The sequence below is a fragment of the Sinohyriopsis cumingii genome, chromosome 1, assembly GCF_028554795.1.
Source record: "Sinohyriopsis cumingii isolate HCF-2022 chromosome 1, ASM2855479v2, whole genome shotgun sequence".
Lineage (NCBI taxonomy): Eukaryota > Metazoa > Mollusca > Bivalvia > Unionida > Unionidae > Sinohyriopsis > Sinohyriopsis cumingii.
Genome location: NC_142961.1, coordinates 134335969 through 134349753, shown reverse-complemented (window position 1 = coordinate 134349753; position 13785 = coordinate 134335969). Strand labels below are relative to the sequence as shown.

Sequence of the window (13785 nt, the reverse complement as noted above, 5' to 3'; positions counted from 1 at the left end):
AAAATGAAAATGGTACCAATCTGACTTCCAATATAGCTACTACAATGACTATACTGAAAATGGTGTCACTACTTTTCTTACATAATGCATGATGCCAAATAAAAATGATCCTGATCCAGTGTCCAATATGGCCACCATGGCAGTCATCTTAAACATCATGTTATTGCAATTCTTTATGAACAGAAAGTCATCCAATATGGCCATAACACAGAGATCATCTTGAAAATATGGTTATCACTATTGCTACACCTCCTCAAATGGATGGTCATATCAACATGAGGTTTTCACTAAAAGGCTTCTTATGATGTCCAGTTGGGCCTAAATGAAAATGGGCCTAATCTGTTCTCTTATCTACATAAATAAAGATTTTTTTATTGTAACTTATAAGCACACGTAACATCTTTGGTAAATATCTCAGTATTTAATAAAGTGGATAATATAAATTTCTTCCTCTACCAGGATTTGCAGTTATTTAGGTGGTAGAGCCTCAGACTTGTATTTCAGTGATGATGGGTTCAATACTTTGCCCAAGCCAGTCCAGGTTGGCTTGCTCATTGTGTCCTTAGAAGAAGCACTTACATGTAGCTCCCATTTCCACAGCTCTCATTTCCACAGCATTATATAGCTACTAATGTGTCCAAAGTGCCATTAAAACCAAATTTAAATTTCTCAAACCATTTCTGTGTATTCACAGTAGTACAAAAGCATAAGATGTCCCCATATACATATATAGAGAGAACATTGACACATTTGTCATGTTTTCCTCTACCTGTGGCATCATCATTTCACGTGAAAATCACAGGAAAAACTTTTACCCAATTGTTCTATGAATTAAATAACAATATGGTACATACATTATGGAAAAAAAATAAAGTCTGACATAGGGACGATTTTAGTCCCAAGTGATGCAACATCATGATGCCTGTGATTTGACCTTTTGCTCACTATGATGTTATGTTTTAAACTTGTTATAATTATGGTTGGTGCATCCACAATGTTGAAGCATCTTTACAATATTATATTTTTCCAATCACAAGTAATGCAAGGAAAAGTATGAATTTAATATTTCATAATACTCTATACATAATAAACAAAAATAATATGTTTAATATGTAAGTCTCTAATGTTTCGTTAACTGCTCTGCTCTTCTGAGAGTTCCATGATCCTCAATTATGAAAACAAAATCCATATGTATTATCATCTTGAGTTGAGATATTAGACTCGGCATTTAGTCAACCCTGTGCAGAATGACCACTTATATCATTCAGACATAATGTCTATTTGCAAGTGGTCATTATATTCAGGTAAATATGTATTTATATAAGTATTATTGAAACCTATAGAACTGGGCCTTAATAAAAAGAATCATTATATAAAGGTGATCATTCTATACAGGTGAACATATATTGATACAAGTATTGAAACTATTATACACAAATCACATTATACTATGTACAGGTGGTCACTATAGCAGATACGTATACCATTTCAGTTCAGTGTCAGTAGCATACAAGCATATATATTTTTTGTACAAGACTACTGAGAAAGAATAAATATCGTAAAATATGAACAAGCATAGTCATGAAAATAAACATGTATGGAAAGTCAGTGCATACAGACTTTCTTTTATTTTTGTACTTGCATATATGTATGAAAGAAGAAAGTAAGCACTGTGTGGTAAGATTTGCTCATCTGTTGATTGTCCTGTTTCAAAGCGATAATATTTATTTACCTTGTTTTGATTCTGCGGTATACTGCTTTCTTCATTATGCAGTTAAATCTTGCAAAAAAAGATAATCAAACAATTTATTTTATTAATAGTGTTTTGTAGTCTGATAAATCAGGCACTAAATGTATAATAGTATTATTGGGTCAACAGACATAGCTTCTTGTTGTAGAAGGGCTTTCTAGTAGCTGACCAAAACAAACCAGTCTATATTTAATGTTTGCCCTGCTCAAGTTACCCAGAGTTAATGATTAAAATGTTTGTCATCTTGGAAAAATATATAAAATTCCATTATGATTTTTAACATCATTATGTCAATGTAATATATTTTTGGCTCCCCAACTGGATCAACAGATTTGGGGGGAAATGGTTGCTCACATTAAATTTTTGGTTGTCCCAGGCAGTGTAGATTTTTGTTCCCCTAGTAAAGGGACACACAGGTCAAGTTCCGAGAGGAAGTAATTGTTTGATGGTTATCTACATTGATATAGTTTGAAAGCTTCTATATAGCACTTCAAACAGTATAGAATTATTTCAGTGGCAATTACTTATACAAAGTAATTGCATAAATATTTTCTGAAAGTATTTTATGATTTATATAAAATCAGTTCTCAGTTAAAAAAGAAAGAGAATTAAAAAAAACTTAAAAGTTATTTATAATTAAGATTACAAGTTGTAGAGGGATATTTGTATTTGCTTATGATCATAAAACAGAATACGATTATTAATAGATTCTGGTTATGTTCATATAATTGTAACTGTTTAATGTAGTAATATCTGCACCTGACAAACTATCAATATTTTTGTTCTTTGGATTCATTAACATCATGATTGTAAAAGGTACGGAACATGATTCCAAGTGACATAACGCAGGCTCCAAGCATTTCTTCTTTTCATAATCAGTGCCTAAATGGATGAAATCTTAAGACAATCTGACAGGTCTAAGTAATGTAAATACCTCCTGCTTTCATCTGCTAATATTATACGTTCTTTTTACAAATGAATTTTTCAATACAAGATGATATTTATTTTATGTGCCTGCCAATGCTTGTCTATTACAAGCTTGAAACCTTATTTGATTTTCAAAGTAACTTGCTTCTTCAGTCAAATTGTTTTCATATTGTGATGTGTATAGTGTATATATTGTATACAACATCATCATATTACAGAAGGCCTCAAGGAAGATCAGTTCCTGTAACTGTTATATTTTGTAAATAAAGTCATTATTATTAGTAGTAGTACAGCAGTTAAGTATTTTTGTTGTTTACAGTGACTAGATCATTGTTTACTTAAAGGATTAATGTTACAATATTATACAGTATTATTGATCCAGATTCCACTCAAGGTTATATTTCAATATTATTGATTAGCTATGGAATAATATGATAAAGAGGAGGGAAAAAAATCAATGCACTCCTTGTTTTCCACTGGGAGTAATCAGGCTTGATATTGAGGTTTGACCATTTGCATGGAGTGTCTAGTAATGGTTCTCAGGCAGCTAAAAAAAGATATATATTTTGTCTTCCACATGGTAAATATCAGAGTCTTATAGAAACATGGTATGTCGTTACATTATGGCAGATCTCTGTATATGCTGCTTACAGTTGTGTGCATGTTACAGACACATAAATATACTGTATCCAGATTTACAAGAAGTCATTCATTTTCTTGGGAAATGATCAGGTATCTGGAAGTACATTTTAAGCCTACAGGACATTCCATTGGTCCAGATAAATACAAATCCTGGATAATTTATGATCATTGTTTTATTGTGTAAATATTTGTTGTGTTCAGTTTATAATGTGTACCTAACTTGTTTTTTTTCCTTCTTTTTTACAGAGAAGAAGAAAAATGGTGACTTAAAAAACACATCCATGGGCAATAGTATGACAGTTACCCCATCTCATGAGAGGAAAAGTAAATTCTCAGCCTTCGGGAAGTTGTTCAAACCCTGGAAATGGAAGCGGAAGAAAAAGAGTGAAAAAATAGAGAAAACTGTACATGGTAAATTCCTTTCGTAAAAATGTTAGCAAAACTAAAAAGTCAGGTCAGCATGACATTGAGGTATTTTGTGGCAATGTCATGTATAACATCGCCCTCTTAGTAAGAGGGGTGGTTAATTAGATTTGGCTGGCATTAATCTAGGGAATGACCTCCCTCGATTTTATTGCCCAGTGGGAGTGGGGAGATAGAATATCAACAGAACTGAGCAAGACTATAGGGATGAAATAATGCAATATGCAGCCCCTTAGACAAGAAAAATAACAAAATTTAAACAATAGCAATTAATATCAACAGCTCTGCTTCAATCAAAGTTATGTCAACAGAATATAATAGCAGTGTCTAATTTGGATTTATTTTATCATAAGAACAAGTGGTGAAAAGAGCACAATGTCCATGACTAATTGCATCACCTTCCTCTCATGACCCATGTTATCACATCTTGCTATTCTCTAGTCTTCCTATTCTGAATACTTCATCTGTTCCTGGACTTAACTGTTTTTTATTCCAAACATTTCATCTATTTACGGACAACCGACTTCTGTCTTTGGACTGAACTGTCTCTCCCAGAAAGCTGTTCCTTAAAGGACAAAATTTCCCCATAACCTCTTTACGTACCACTTTCTATATGTACATAAAATTCCCTCACTTAAGTTACTCAGAAGCAGAAAATACTATCCAAGCACTTTATAAATTCTGAACTAATCCGATGGATTATCACTCTCGCTTCACTGCGACTGACCATAAATTAATACATGAGCAGTGTGTGTAACATTACCGTATCGCTTTACCTACACTACCACATGCTTAATTACTATTGCATAAAATTCACAAAGGTGTAGCTCACAGCAATCCCTAACTACAACATTATTTAAATATTACAAAATCAGATATAAATATGCGATTATCGTCCTTACAAAGGAAATTATTTCATATAACCCTATGAAATCCTACACATATGAAAACTTGGATAGCATGTAGTTGTCATTTCTATCAATAAACTAGTAACTGTAAAATTAAAGAGATAAATTGCATTAAAACTCTGGCATCAACAGTTTTCCATGAAATTGAATAAAAGATACGTGATATGGATCCAAGTCATATCAAACACATTTGCACAAAATAAACAAGCAAAAATAGAAAATTATTTGAAAAATTAAAATTGGTTACCTTATTGTTGTTCTCTTTCAGAAATTGTGTGTCCTAGCATTAAACCCTGTCTTTTTTTTTACAAGACAGCCACCTGGTCCCTTTTTCTTGTTAAACGAGGAAAGCCCTATTCTTTTTAGGCTTCATTGGAGCCAAACTTCTCTCTCAGTATTTCAGACTAAAGAAATTTGATTAAGGTCGTCACTTTAAATTCACATTACTTATAAAGTGTACGTTTTAATTTACTCTAGCCAATTGTACGCAGCGGTTCCTAAATTTTTCCCAAGATAATCATTTCTTCCATCAGATTTTAGACAGTCTAGAATCTCTGAACTACGGTGCATATCAATTTCCCTTTAAAAATGATAATTTTGCACGAGTTCCTATCAAGCTGTTATGGTTGTTGCTCAGATGTTTACTTTCTCAGATCAGTGTTGCAATGCCCTGGTCAAATCTCAATGAGTCATAGATGTTAGCCATTCAGGTTTTAACTCTGACATGGGGGGAGAAAAAAGAAAGGTCAAAGTTCAATGCATTCAAATTTAAGGTTCACTACAATTCAGAATTCGACACTTTACATCATGATTAATTCAAAAAAATAAAGATCGAAAAAATGAAAAATCAAGCAAACAAGAGTATAGTTATAATTTTCCATGATCAAATAGAAACTGCTTTTCCTTTTTAGGTTCATTGTTTGGAAAAAATGTTCCTAATAAATGTAAACCATGTGAATAAAAGCTTCCATTTAATATATACCTTTGTAAAATTTAGTACAACTCTAAAAAATGGCACATGTGGAAGTAAACCGTCCGACTTTCTGGAATACAAGCAACTTATCCATAACCATGGTTGCTAAATGGAAATGTATACAGAAAATATCATGAATTATTTAAATTCATTGGTTGATCAATTATGATAGATATGGTACAGATCTTTAATTTTGAGCCACTTCCTAATACAAGTATTTTGCATGTACAGAATTGTTTTTAGAGGTCACCGTGAGTGATGGAACCATGATCTGTAAAAACAACTGACGATTTCACATGTGAAATGATTAATATGAATACTTGTGATATAAGTATATTAATTTTAAAACATGTTCTCAGAGCTCTATATGTGCTTCAAACACATCCTAGTCATTTAGATGAAAGTTGAATAGCAGCACTGGCTTTCCCATCATTATTCTTGTTAGAAACTCTCCTCCATTCACTGCAAATACATCCTCTCAGAATGGAGAATTGTCAACAAGACACAATCCACTCGTTCACATCCTGAATGGACAGTTACATCAACGTGAGATTTCCACTAAAAGACACAATCTACTCGTTCACATCCTGAATGGACAGTTACATCAACATGAGATTTCCACTAAAAGACACAATCCACTCGTTCACATCCTGAATGGACAGTTACATCAACCTCACACACAAAAATTTAAGAGCAAGCCAGTACTAAATACCTCGCACACAAAATAAATTAGAAGCAGGCCAGTGCTAAATACCTAACACACAAAAAAGTCAGGAGCAGGCCAGTACTAAATACTTCACACACAAAATATGTTAGGAGTAGGCCAGTACTAAATACCTCACACTCAAAAACAAAGTTAGGAGAAGGCTAGTACTAAATACCTCTCACAAAAAAAAAAGTTAGGAGCAGGCCAGATATGATCCTCCTTAACATTAGCTCAAAAAATAAAGTGTCTGAAAAAATATTGATTTGGCAGGAGTTTAGAAGGGTCAGTCAGGTTATACAATATTTATTTGACTTGACCTGATACATGTGAGCAGGAATTGGAACTATCACATTTTGAACACTGATCTAGTTAACAATATATAAATCTCTCCTCTCTCTCTCTTTCCCATTTAGTCAGCAATATATAACTAGCTGTCTCTCAGACATGTGCCTAATTGTTACAGTATTTTTCTACTTTATTCTATCAGAACTTGAAAGGAAGATCTCTGTACGTTCCACTAGGGATGAACTGATAAAGAAAGGTGTTCTTAAGGAAAGATTTGAGGACCCAGTCCATGAAGTGCCCAGTGAACACCACAGCCATAACCAGTCTGAAATAACTGCTAATGAGCAGATGGTACAAAAGTCTGACGCAGATATTAAGCATGTTAATGGACAAGGTATGTAGCAGTGAAGTGATCTTGAAGAATTTTTTCACAATGTCGACTCCAATATTTATTGCATTGCAAGTCTTTTTTATAGTCAGAAATCTTGACCGTCTTGTAAAAGCTTTGTTTACAATTGATAGACTGAATAGAAGCCAGTGTTGCATTTTGTTGTTTACATATTGCATTATGACCATGCTTAACATGCTCTGTTATAACACAAATTCAGATATGGCATGATTGTGGTGTGGCTCCCAGAAGTTTCATATACATGTATTTTTCTCATATGCAAAAAAAAAAATTCTTCTTAAAAGAGCAAAAGTTTACTATCATTTAGGGGAAGAGATGAATATGTGAATTCTAATGTAAGATGATCGTGTTATGGCACATGAAACTTCATATACATGTATTTTTCTTGTACATGAAAAGTATATTTTCTTAAAAGTGTGACAAATAACATGTAAAATATTTATTCGGGGATTGTGCTGGTCTTTGCCAATGTTGCAAATTGTGATATTGTCGCTGTATTGGTGACAAAATATACCATTTGCCAATATTTTTTATATATTTAACTTTCTTTTGCAATAACATTGATAGCTGTTTAAACTTGTATTCACAATCTTGGGTGTGGAGTGGAGAAATTAAAATGCCTTATGAAAGGAAGCCGCATAGAATGCACTGGAATCTATTTATTATTACATAAACAAATCCTTTGTTCAGATTGATATACCATCTTAACAGTGCATTGTTATATCATAATCCACTTAGCTAACATCTGGCCTGCTGTATGCTATGATGTACTCAAATAGTCATGCTACTGAACTAGCTACAACCAACCAACCTTTGATGGCAGGAACAGGAATGACTACAACCAGTGTTTCCCTTTACGCACATTTGTGCATCAGGGACGCACGCTGAAGAAAATTGACACATTTTGTTGCAGTGCGTTTTTTTTATATGCAAAGGATTTGCATAATGCAATCAGAATTTATTTAATATCCAATGCTTTGGACGAGGGATGGCACGTTTATACTTCTAAACATAGGCATTGACTGGTTCCCTGCTTTGTTTGCTCCCTGCATTACACTCCTATTCATATAGTGGAGTGCAATGCAGGGAGCATGAGAAACAGGGAACCAGACTACATAGGCAATGTTATGACTGAGTAGCTTCCCCATATCTCGCGAGCTCTCATGCGATTTCCATCAAACTCAGCAAGATGCCAGGTCTCAATGCTTGTTGCACTAGAAAGTGATCTCCAACTTAAAACGGCATGCACTAAGAATTATTAGCGAAGAAAATGAAAGAAGCAGAACACAAAAGAGTAACTGTAGACCTAACTTTAATGAAAAATGGAGACAATAATTCTCTTGACTGGAATACAGCACATCCATTAGGATTACCAGTGTGACTTCTAATCGTGTGATTGCGAAGACTGCAAAAGTGAATAATCCTTTAGTGACAGGGTTTTAAAAAAAAAATTTTAAATCTGCCCTCCTTTGCCACAAGATAGCTGGAGAACACATTATAACCCAAGACATTCTTTCACAACAAAGAAATCAGTAAACTGGCCGAGACAAATGTGTTATTTGGATTACAAAGGGTAATTGCAAATTTGGATGGTTTTTTTTTTTTTAGCTTTTTTTAGCTTTGCTGCAATAAAAGAAAGATCTTCAAGTTCAAGTGTAACTTCTTAGAAAGAAGATGAATCATTATCCTCCTTGATTTCTGGATAAATTTTTTCTTGGACGAAGTACAATGAAACCAATGATAGTACACATTTTATGACAGGCAGTAAATTAACTGCCATTTGGTTAAAAAGATTTATTTGGCTGTTTGTATTGGCTTATATGTAATGTGTTGGTCTATAATATTGCTTCAGAAAAATTATAAGGAGTCTGTTAAAAGTACGACTTCAAAAGAAAAACTAATACAATTAACCTTTGAATGGATGATGCATTTGCTTGTTAAAAGTGCATGTTGGTTTATTTATATGATTAGAGAGAGAGAAAGAGAGAGTATGTTGTGGAAGTTGCAATATCCTATTTCAAGCTGAAAACATACGGGTCAGATGAAAAATTTTCGATACATTTTTGACCCCCACTATTTTTATTTGACCCCCAGTTTTGACACCAAGGTTTTTTTTAAACCCTCAATTTTATGCCCCTGGGGGATACACTGCTACAACCAACCCCAAACAACTGCTAATGTTTTTTACCTACCCAGAAAAACAGTTTTGCTGAAACTTCAAAGAAAGCTGATTACCTTGGAAGCACTGTTAGTTCTGTATAAATACTAAGCCAATAAAATGTAGTCTTAATCAATGTTCTACAGATATTTGATGTTGCCCACGAGGATAACAAATGGGCATTTGTGAGATCTTACAAATTTGTTCTTTAGTTGTAATTTCAGTAGCACATGCACGCATCATCCAAGCCAGCCAACTACAATCTTCAATAAAAAATAAAGCAGCTTTCATCAAAGGAAGTCATCACCAAACTTAAATGCAATGGAATCTGATGGATCGTTACATTTTTCCAAATGAAGGAAGACTTTTATAGTCCATTAAAGTTTCCTTTTTGCAGGCAAAATGTTTATGCTTAAGATCACAACAAAAGGCAACATAAAAAGCAAATTAAATTTCCAGTCTTTTGAAACATTAGATATCTGAGTATCAAGTTACTTTTTAATTTGTTCAAGTTTTCATTTCCGTATAAATGGCCTCATCCCCTGGGTAGCCTCAGCAAGATAATAGCTGTCCCCAGCTGACTGAAATCTAGGTCAGTTAAGTACTTAGCATGTGAACAACTATGACCACTTTGATACTGGCAAAAATATAGTGAATTTGTTTGGTGACAAATTTGTTGACAATGGGATATAGATCGCTCGAACTGTTCTGAATATATTGATGTATTCTAATGGTATGTGACTGAAACATCAGTTTTATAATGTCTATACTCGAATTCATGGATTTTTCATATACAGTGGAACCCCGCTATAACGCGATGATCGGGGTCCATAAAATCGGATCGCGTTAAAAGCGGGGTCGCGTTAATGCGGGGTTTTACAATATTTAACTTTTTTTCCGAGAACATATACGTGTATACATGTACAATGATCAAAAGTCGGCTTATCATCAGATGAATATTAACTGGAATGCATTAATTAAGATATATTCAAAATAATCGAAGGCTAATATATTTATAGGTTATTACTGTGCATTAAAAACATTTACTAATTTTTATTTGTTTGAACGATATTACAGATTGACCGATAATACCAGACTATCGCTATATCATGAAAAGTGTATCAACACCGTATGCTACCGTGCCGTCGTGGCATGCAGTTCATCCATAATGGATGTAATTTCATTGAAAATCGTACAGATTTAAAATATTCAATAATTTTGTAATAGTCTGAATTCGTCGTGTAAAATATAGGATGAACAAAATATTGAAACCATTTACTTGCCGTCTGATATCATACGGTCATTGCATGCAGCTATTCCCGGGTCTACATACGGTGTCTGTACAAATTTCATACCGCTAAAATTTTATCATATGCGACAACTGCAAGAATAATTAACAATCAACGCATGATTTCAGCGTGCAAATAACTTTTATTTCAGATTTTGTGAACATCAAAAGAAACATGTGAAAACTGCTAAATTAATACTTCTTTTAAGTTGAGTAATGCCAATGATGTGTCGACGGATGCGTTATTATCTGCTACCATTCCCTTTATCATTTCACGGCGATAATTTTGTTTAAATACGGAAATTATGCCTTGGTCAAGTGGCTGGATTTCTGACGTAGTGTTTTTCGGGAGGTACGAAACTTTGATCTTGCCATCACTGCTGACAAGATTTTCCGCTGGGGGGTGGGCAGGGCAATTATTCAGCAGGAGGAGAGCTTTTTCCTCCAGCTTGAGTTTTCGTAAATGAGCCCGAACATCTGGAACGAATGTTTTGTGAAACCAGTCGTCAAATATGGAGCTATTCATCCAAGCATTCTTGCTGTTAGTGTACTGAAATGGAAGTGCCTTCATATTTACATGATGAAAACATCTGGGAGCTTTCGATTTTCCAATCATCAGAGGTCTGACTTTGTGGCTGCCAGACTTGTTAACACAAAATAAGAGAGTCACTCTGTCCTTCCTCTTCTTGAAACCTTCTCGTTTGTGACTGTCAGTCTTGGTTGCAAGGGTGCGATCGGGTAACATTTTATAACATAAACCAGTCTCATCGCAGTTGTAAACTTGGTCGGCTGTGTAGCAACCGTCCTCCAGCAACTTTTTAAGCCCAATCGGGTAGGAATTGGCAGCCTCTTTGTCAGCGGAGCGGATTTCCCCAGACACAAGAACTTGGCTGATAGCGTGCCTTTTCTTGAATCTGTCTAGCCAGCCATTACTCGCCTTAAATTTGGAATCATCTCCATTGATACGGCGATCAAATTTCTCTGCTTGGGCTTTCAGAATTGGGCCAGAAATTAGAACACCTTCTGAGCGAGCTTGTACAAACCATTGGTACAAAGCTGAATCTAGGACATTGTCATTAGCTAACTTAACCCTTTTACGCTGTAAACCAGTTTCCTCTTCAAGAATGTTGGGTAGACTACGGAGCTTTCCTTCATCTGTTTTCCACCCTCGCAAAGTGGACTCGCCAATTCCTAGATCTCTGGCAAGCTGAGTTTGTTGTTTGCCCTTCTTTAGTTGATCTAGGGCATACAGTTTCTCTTTAGCAGAAAACGACTTGCGTTTTTGAACTTGCTTTTCCATAACAGTAAAATATTTTTTATATAAGCAAACAACGTACACAGATAAAGCTCAATAACTAAGTAATGAAGGCCTGCAATGGTTACGAATCACTTTTTATATAAAACAAAATTAAGCTGAACGGATGTACAATTTCATACCCTTTTAATTTACAGATAATAAAGTGGATATTATTTACTTTCAACTGTTTGTTGTTTGATCACACCGCCAAGCACAGCATACATGTTGGCGGCTTTCGTCCTTTGATGTTTATTAAATTGTGCGACTCTTGTATCAACCACAACTTTGTCTGCTGCTTGGCTGTGATTGCAGTTAAATAAGAAGCCCATGTCAGCTATTGTTTGAGCAACGACTGTATACAGAATTCATGGAAGACAATCACAAAGACGATTTACTGGCTTTACTCATGGATCCGTAATAAGTAACACTTCCGATAATGTTTACTTCGGCTTAACAATTCAAAAACCTAATGAAACCAGTTTTCTCTTCTAGAGTAGAATACGGAGCTTCACCACAACCTGTTCAAATTGATAAATTTCAGAAGCCAAGCGTTGTACACACTATTTCTCGTACGTTATATATATCGTATTATTTTAGAATTCATACACGATCACTTCTCCAAAATCACTTAAAGAACCAGGATAAATTGTTAAGTTCCGATCGTTTATTATTAAAAGTCATGCGCGAATTCTTCCACCAAATTATAATAAACGTTTTACACACTATTTCTCGTACGTTAAACAAATATTTTCACGGTCCGATAAAAATACACGTAAATGAATTTCAAATTTCAGGAACCATGCCACGATCATATTATTTTAAAAGTCACAACTAATCTCATGCCCAAAATGAAGTTAATTTCTTGTTTTGTTTTTTTTTACTTTTCTCCAAATTTTTTTTCTCCATGTGTGAATGAATATACGAAATTTCGGGAGCCATGCTACGACCGCGTTATATCCGAATTCGCGTTATGGCGGGGCGCGTTATAGCGGGGTTCCACTGTACATGTAGAGTACTTAACACATTATGAACTGTACTGCACAGATTAAGTTGTCAATATGCAAGTGTATTTCAGGCTAGTTTTATCCTCATTTAATCAAAAGCACGTATTTTTTGTGCACACTTGTAGCACCCACTTGCCCCACATCATTTTTTGGTTTATGCAACATTTTCTTTAGCTAACAGACTTGGTTGGTTATAGCATGGTTCGGTCTAGAACACATTTGGGTTCTGTGGACCTCAACCACCATGTTATAGCAGGGTCACACTGTGTTTTACATAACCTCCATGCAATTTCAGTTTTGTTCACAGTGACTGTGCTTTGCAGTTCAAATTCTTGAGCACAGCACTTCCATGCTGAACATAAAAAGTACATATTTACTAGCCAGACATTCCTTATGCGGAATCAAGAGGGCTTGATATTATTGGTGAAGTGCAGTGTATACTCTGGGAAAGGTTTATCATGGGGCAGACTCATTTCAGGAAAACAGTATAATGAAGCGTAAACTAAATGATATAAACTGTTCAAAAATAAGCATTATAGCATTGTCTTTCAATCCTTTAAATGAAATAAACAACAAGGTCATGTTCAATTGTGTACCAGCTGTATCCTGGTACCTGCTGAATCTGCCTAATTTCAGCATCCACAATTTGTAAATTTCAAAGAATTTTAGTCTTTAATAATAATAATAATTGTTGTTCCTTGACAGTATTAAAACCAGCCCTAAAAATGCATACCATCCAATAATGGCATTCAAAGAAAACACAATCTGCATCCCTTAACACATTAACCACTCGCGACGACTTTACGGGACAGGAGGTAGTAGCCTACTGCTGAGCTCTGTAGCGTCATGGTCATGCATGATACACTAAAGTGGATCGTGTTATAGAAAGGTAAACAGATGTAGCTCTACCATGATACCAAATAATCTGGAATATCTAGTTGCACTACAAAATACAGAGAGAAAAACCTCATTTTTTTGGACCCAACTTTTTTTTAACCCAAAATTCCCCCTTGGT

The 13785-nt window shown here is 34.7% G+C and overlaps 1 protein-coding gene across 6 annotated transcripts in view; it reads left to right on the top strand.

Moving 5' to 3' along the window:
- LOC149807893 (phosphatase and actin regulator 2-like) overlaps positions 1-13785 on the top strand; it is a 175204-nt gene that overhangs the window by 74994 nt on the left and 86425 nt on the right. For all 6 annotated transcript variants that reach the window (XM_089971711.1, XM_089971703.1, XM_089971707.1 and 3 more), the window contains exons 2-3: positions 3566-3730; positions 6817-7008. In XM_089971711.1, coding sequence (XP_089827837.1) covers positions 3566-3730; positions 6817-7008 — 357 coding nt within the window. The remainder of the gene's footprint in view (positions 1-3565; positions 3731-6816; positions 7009-13785) is intronic.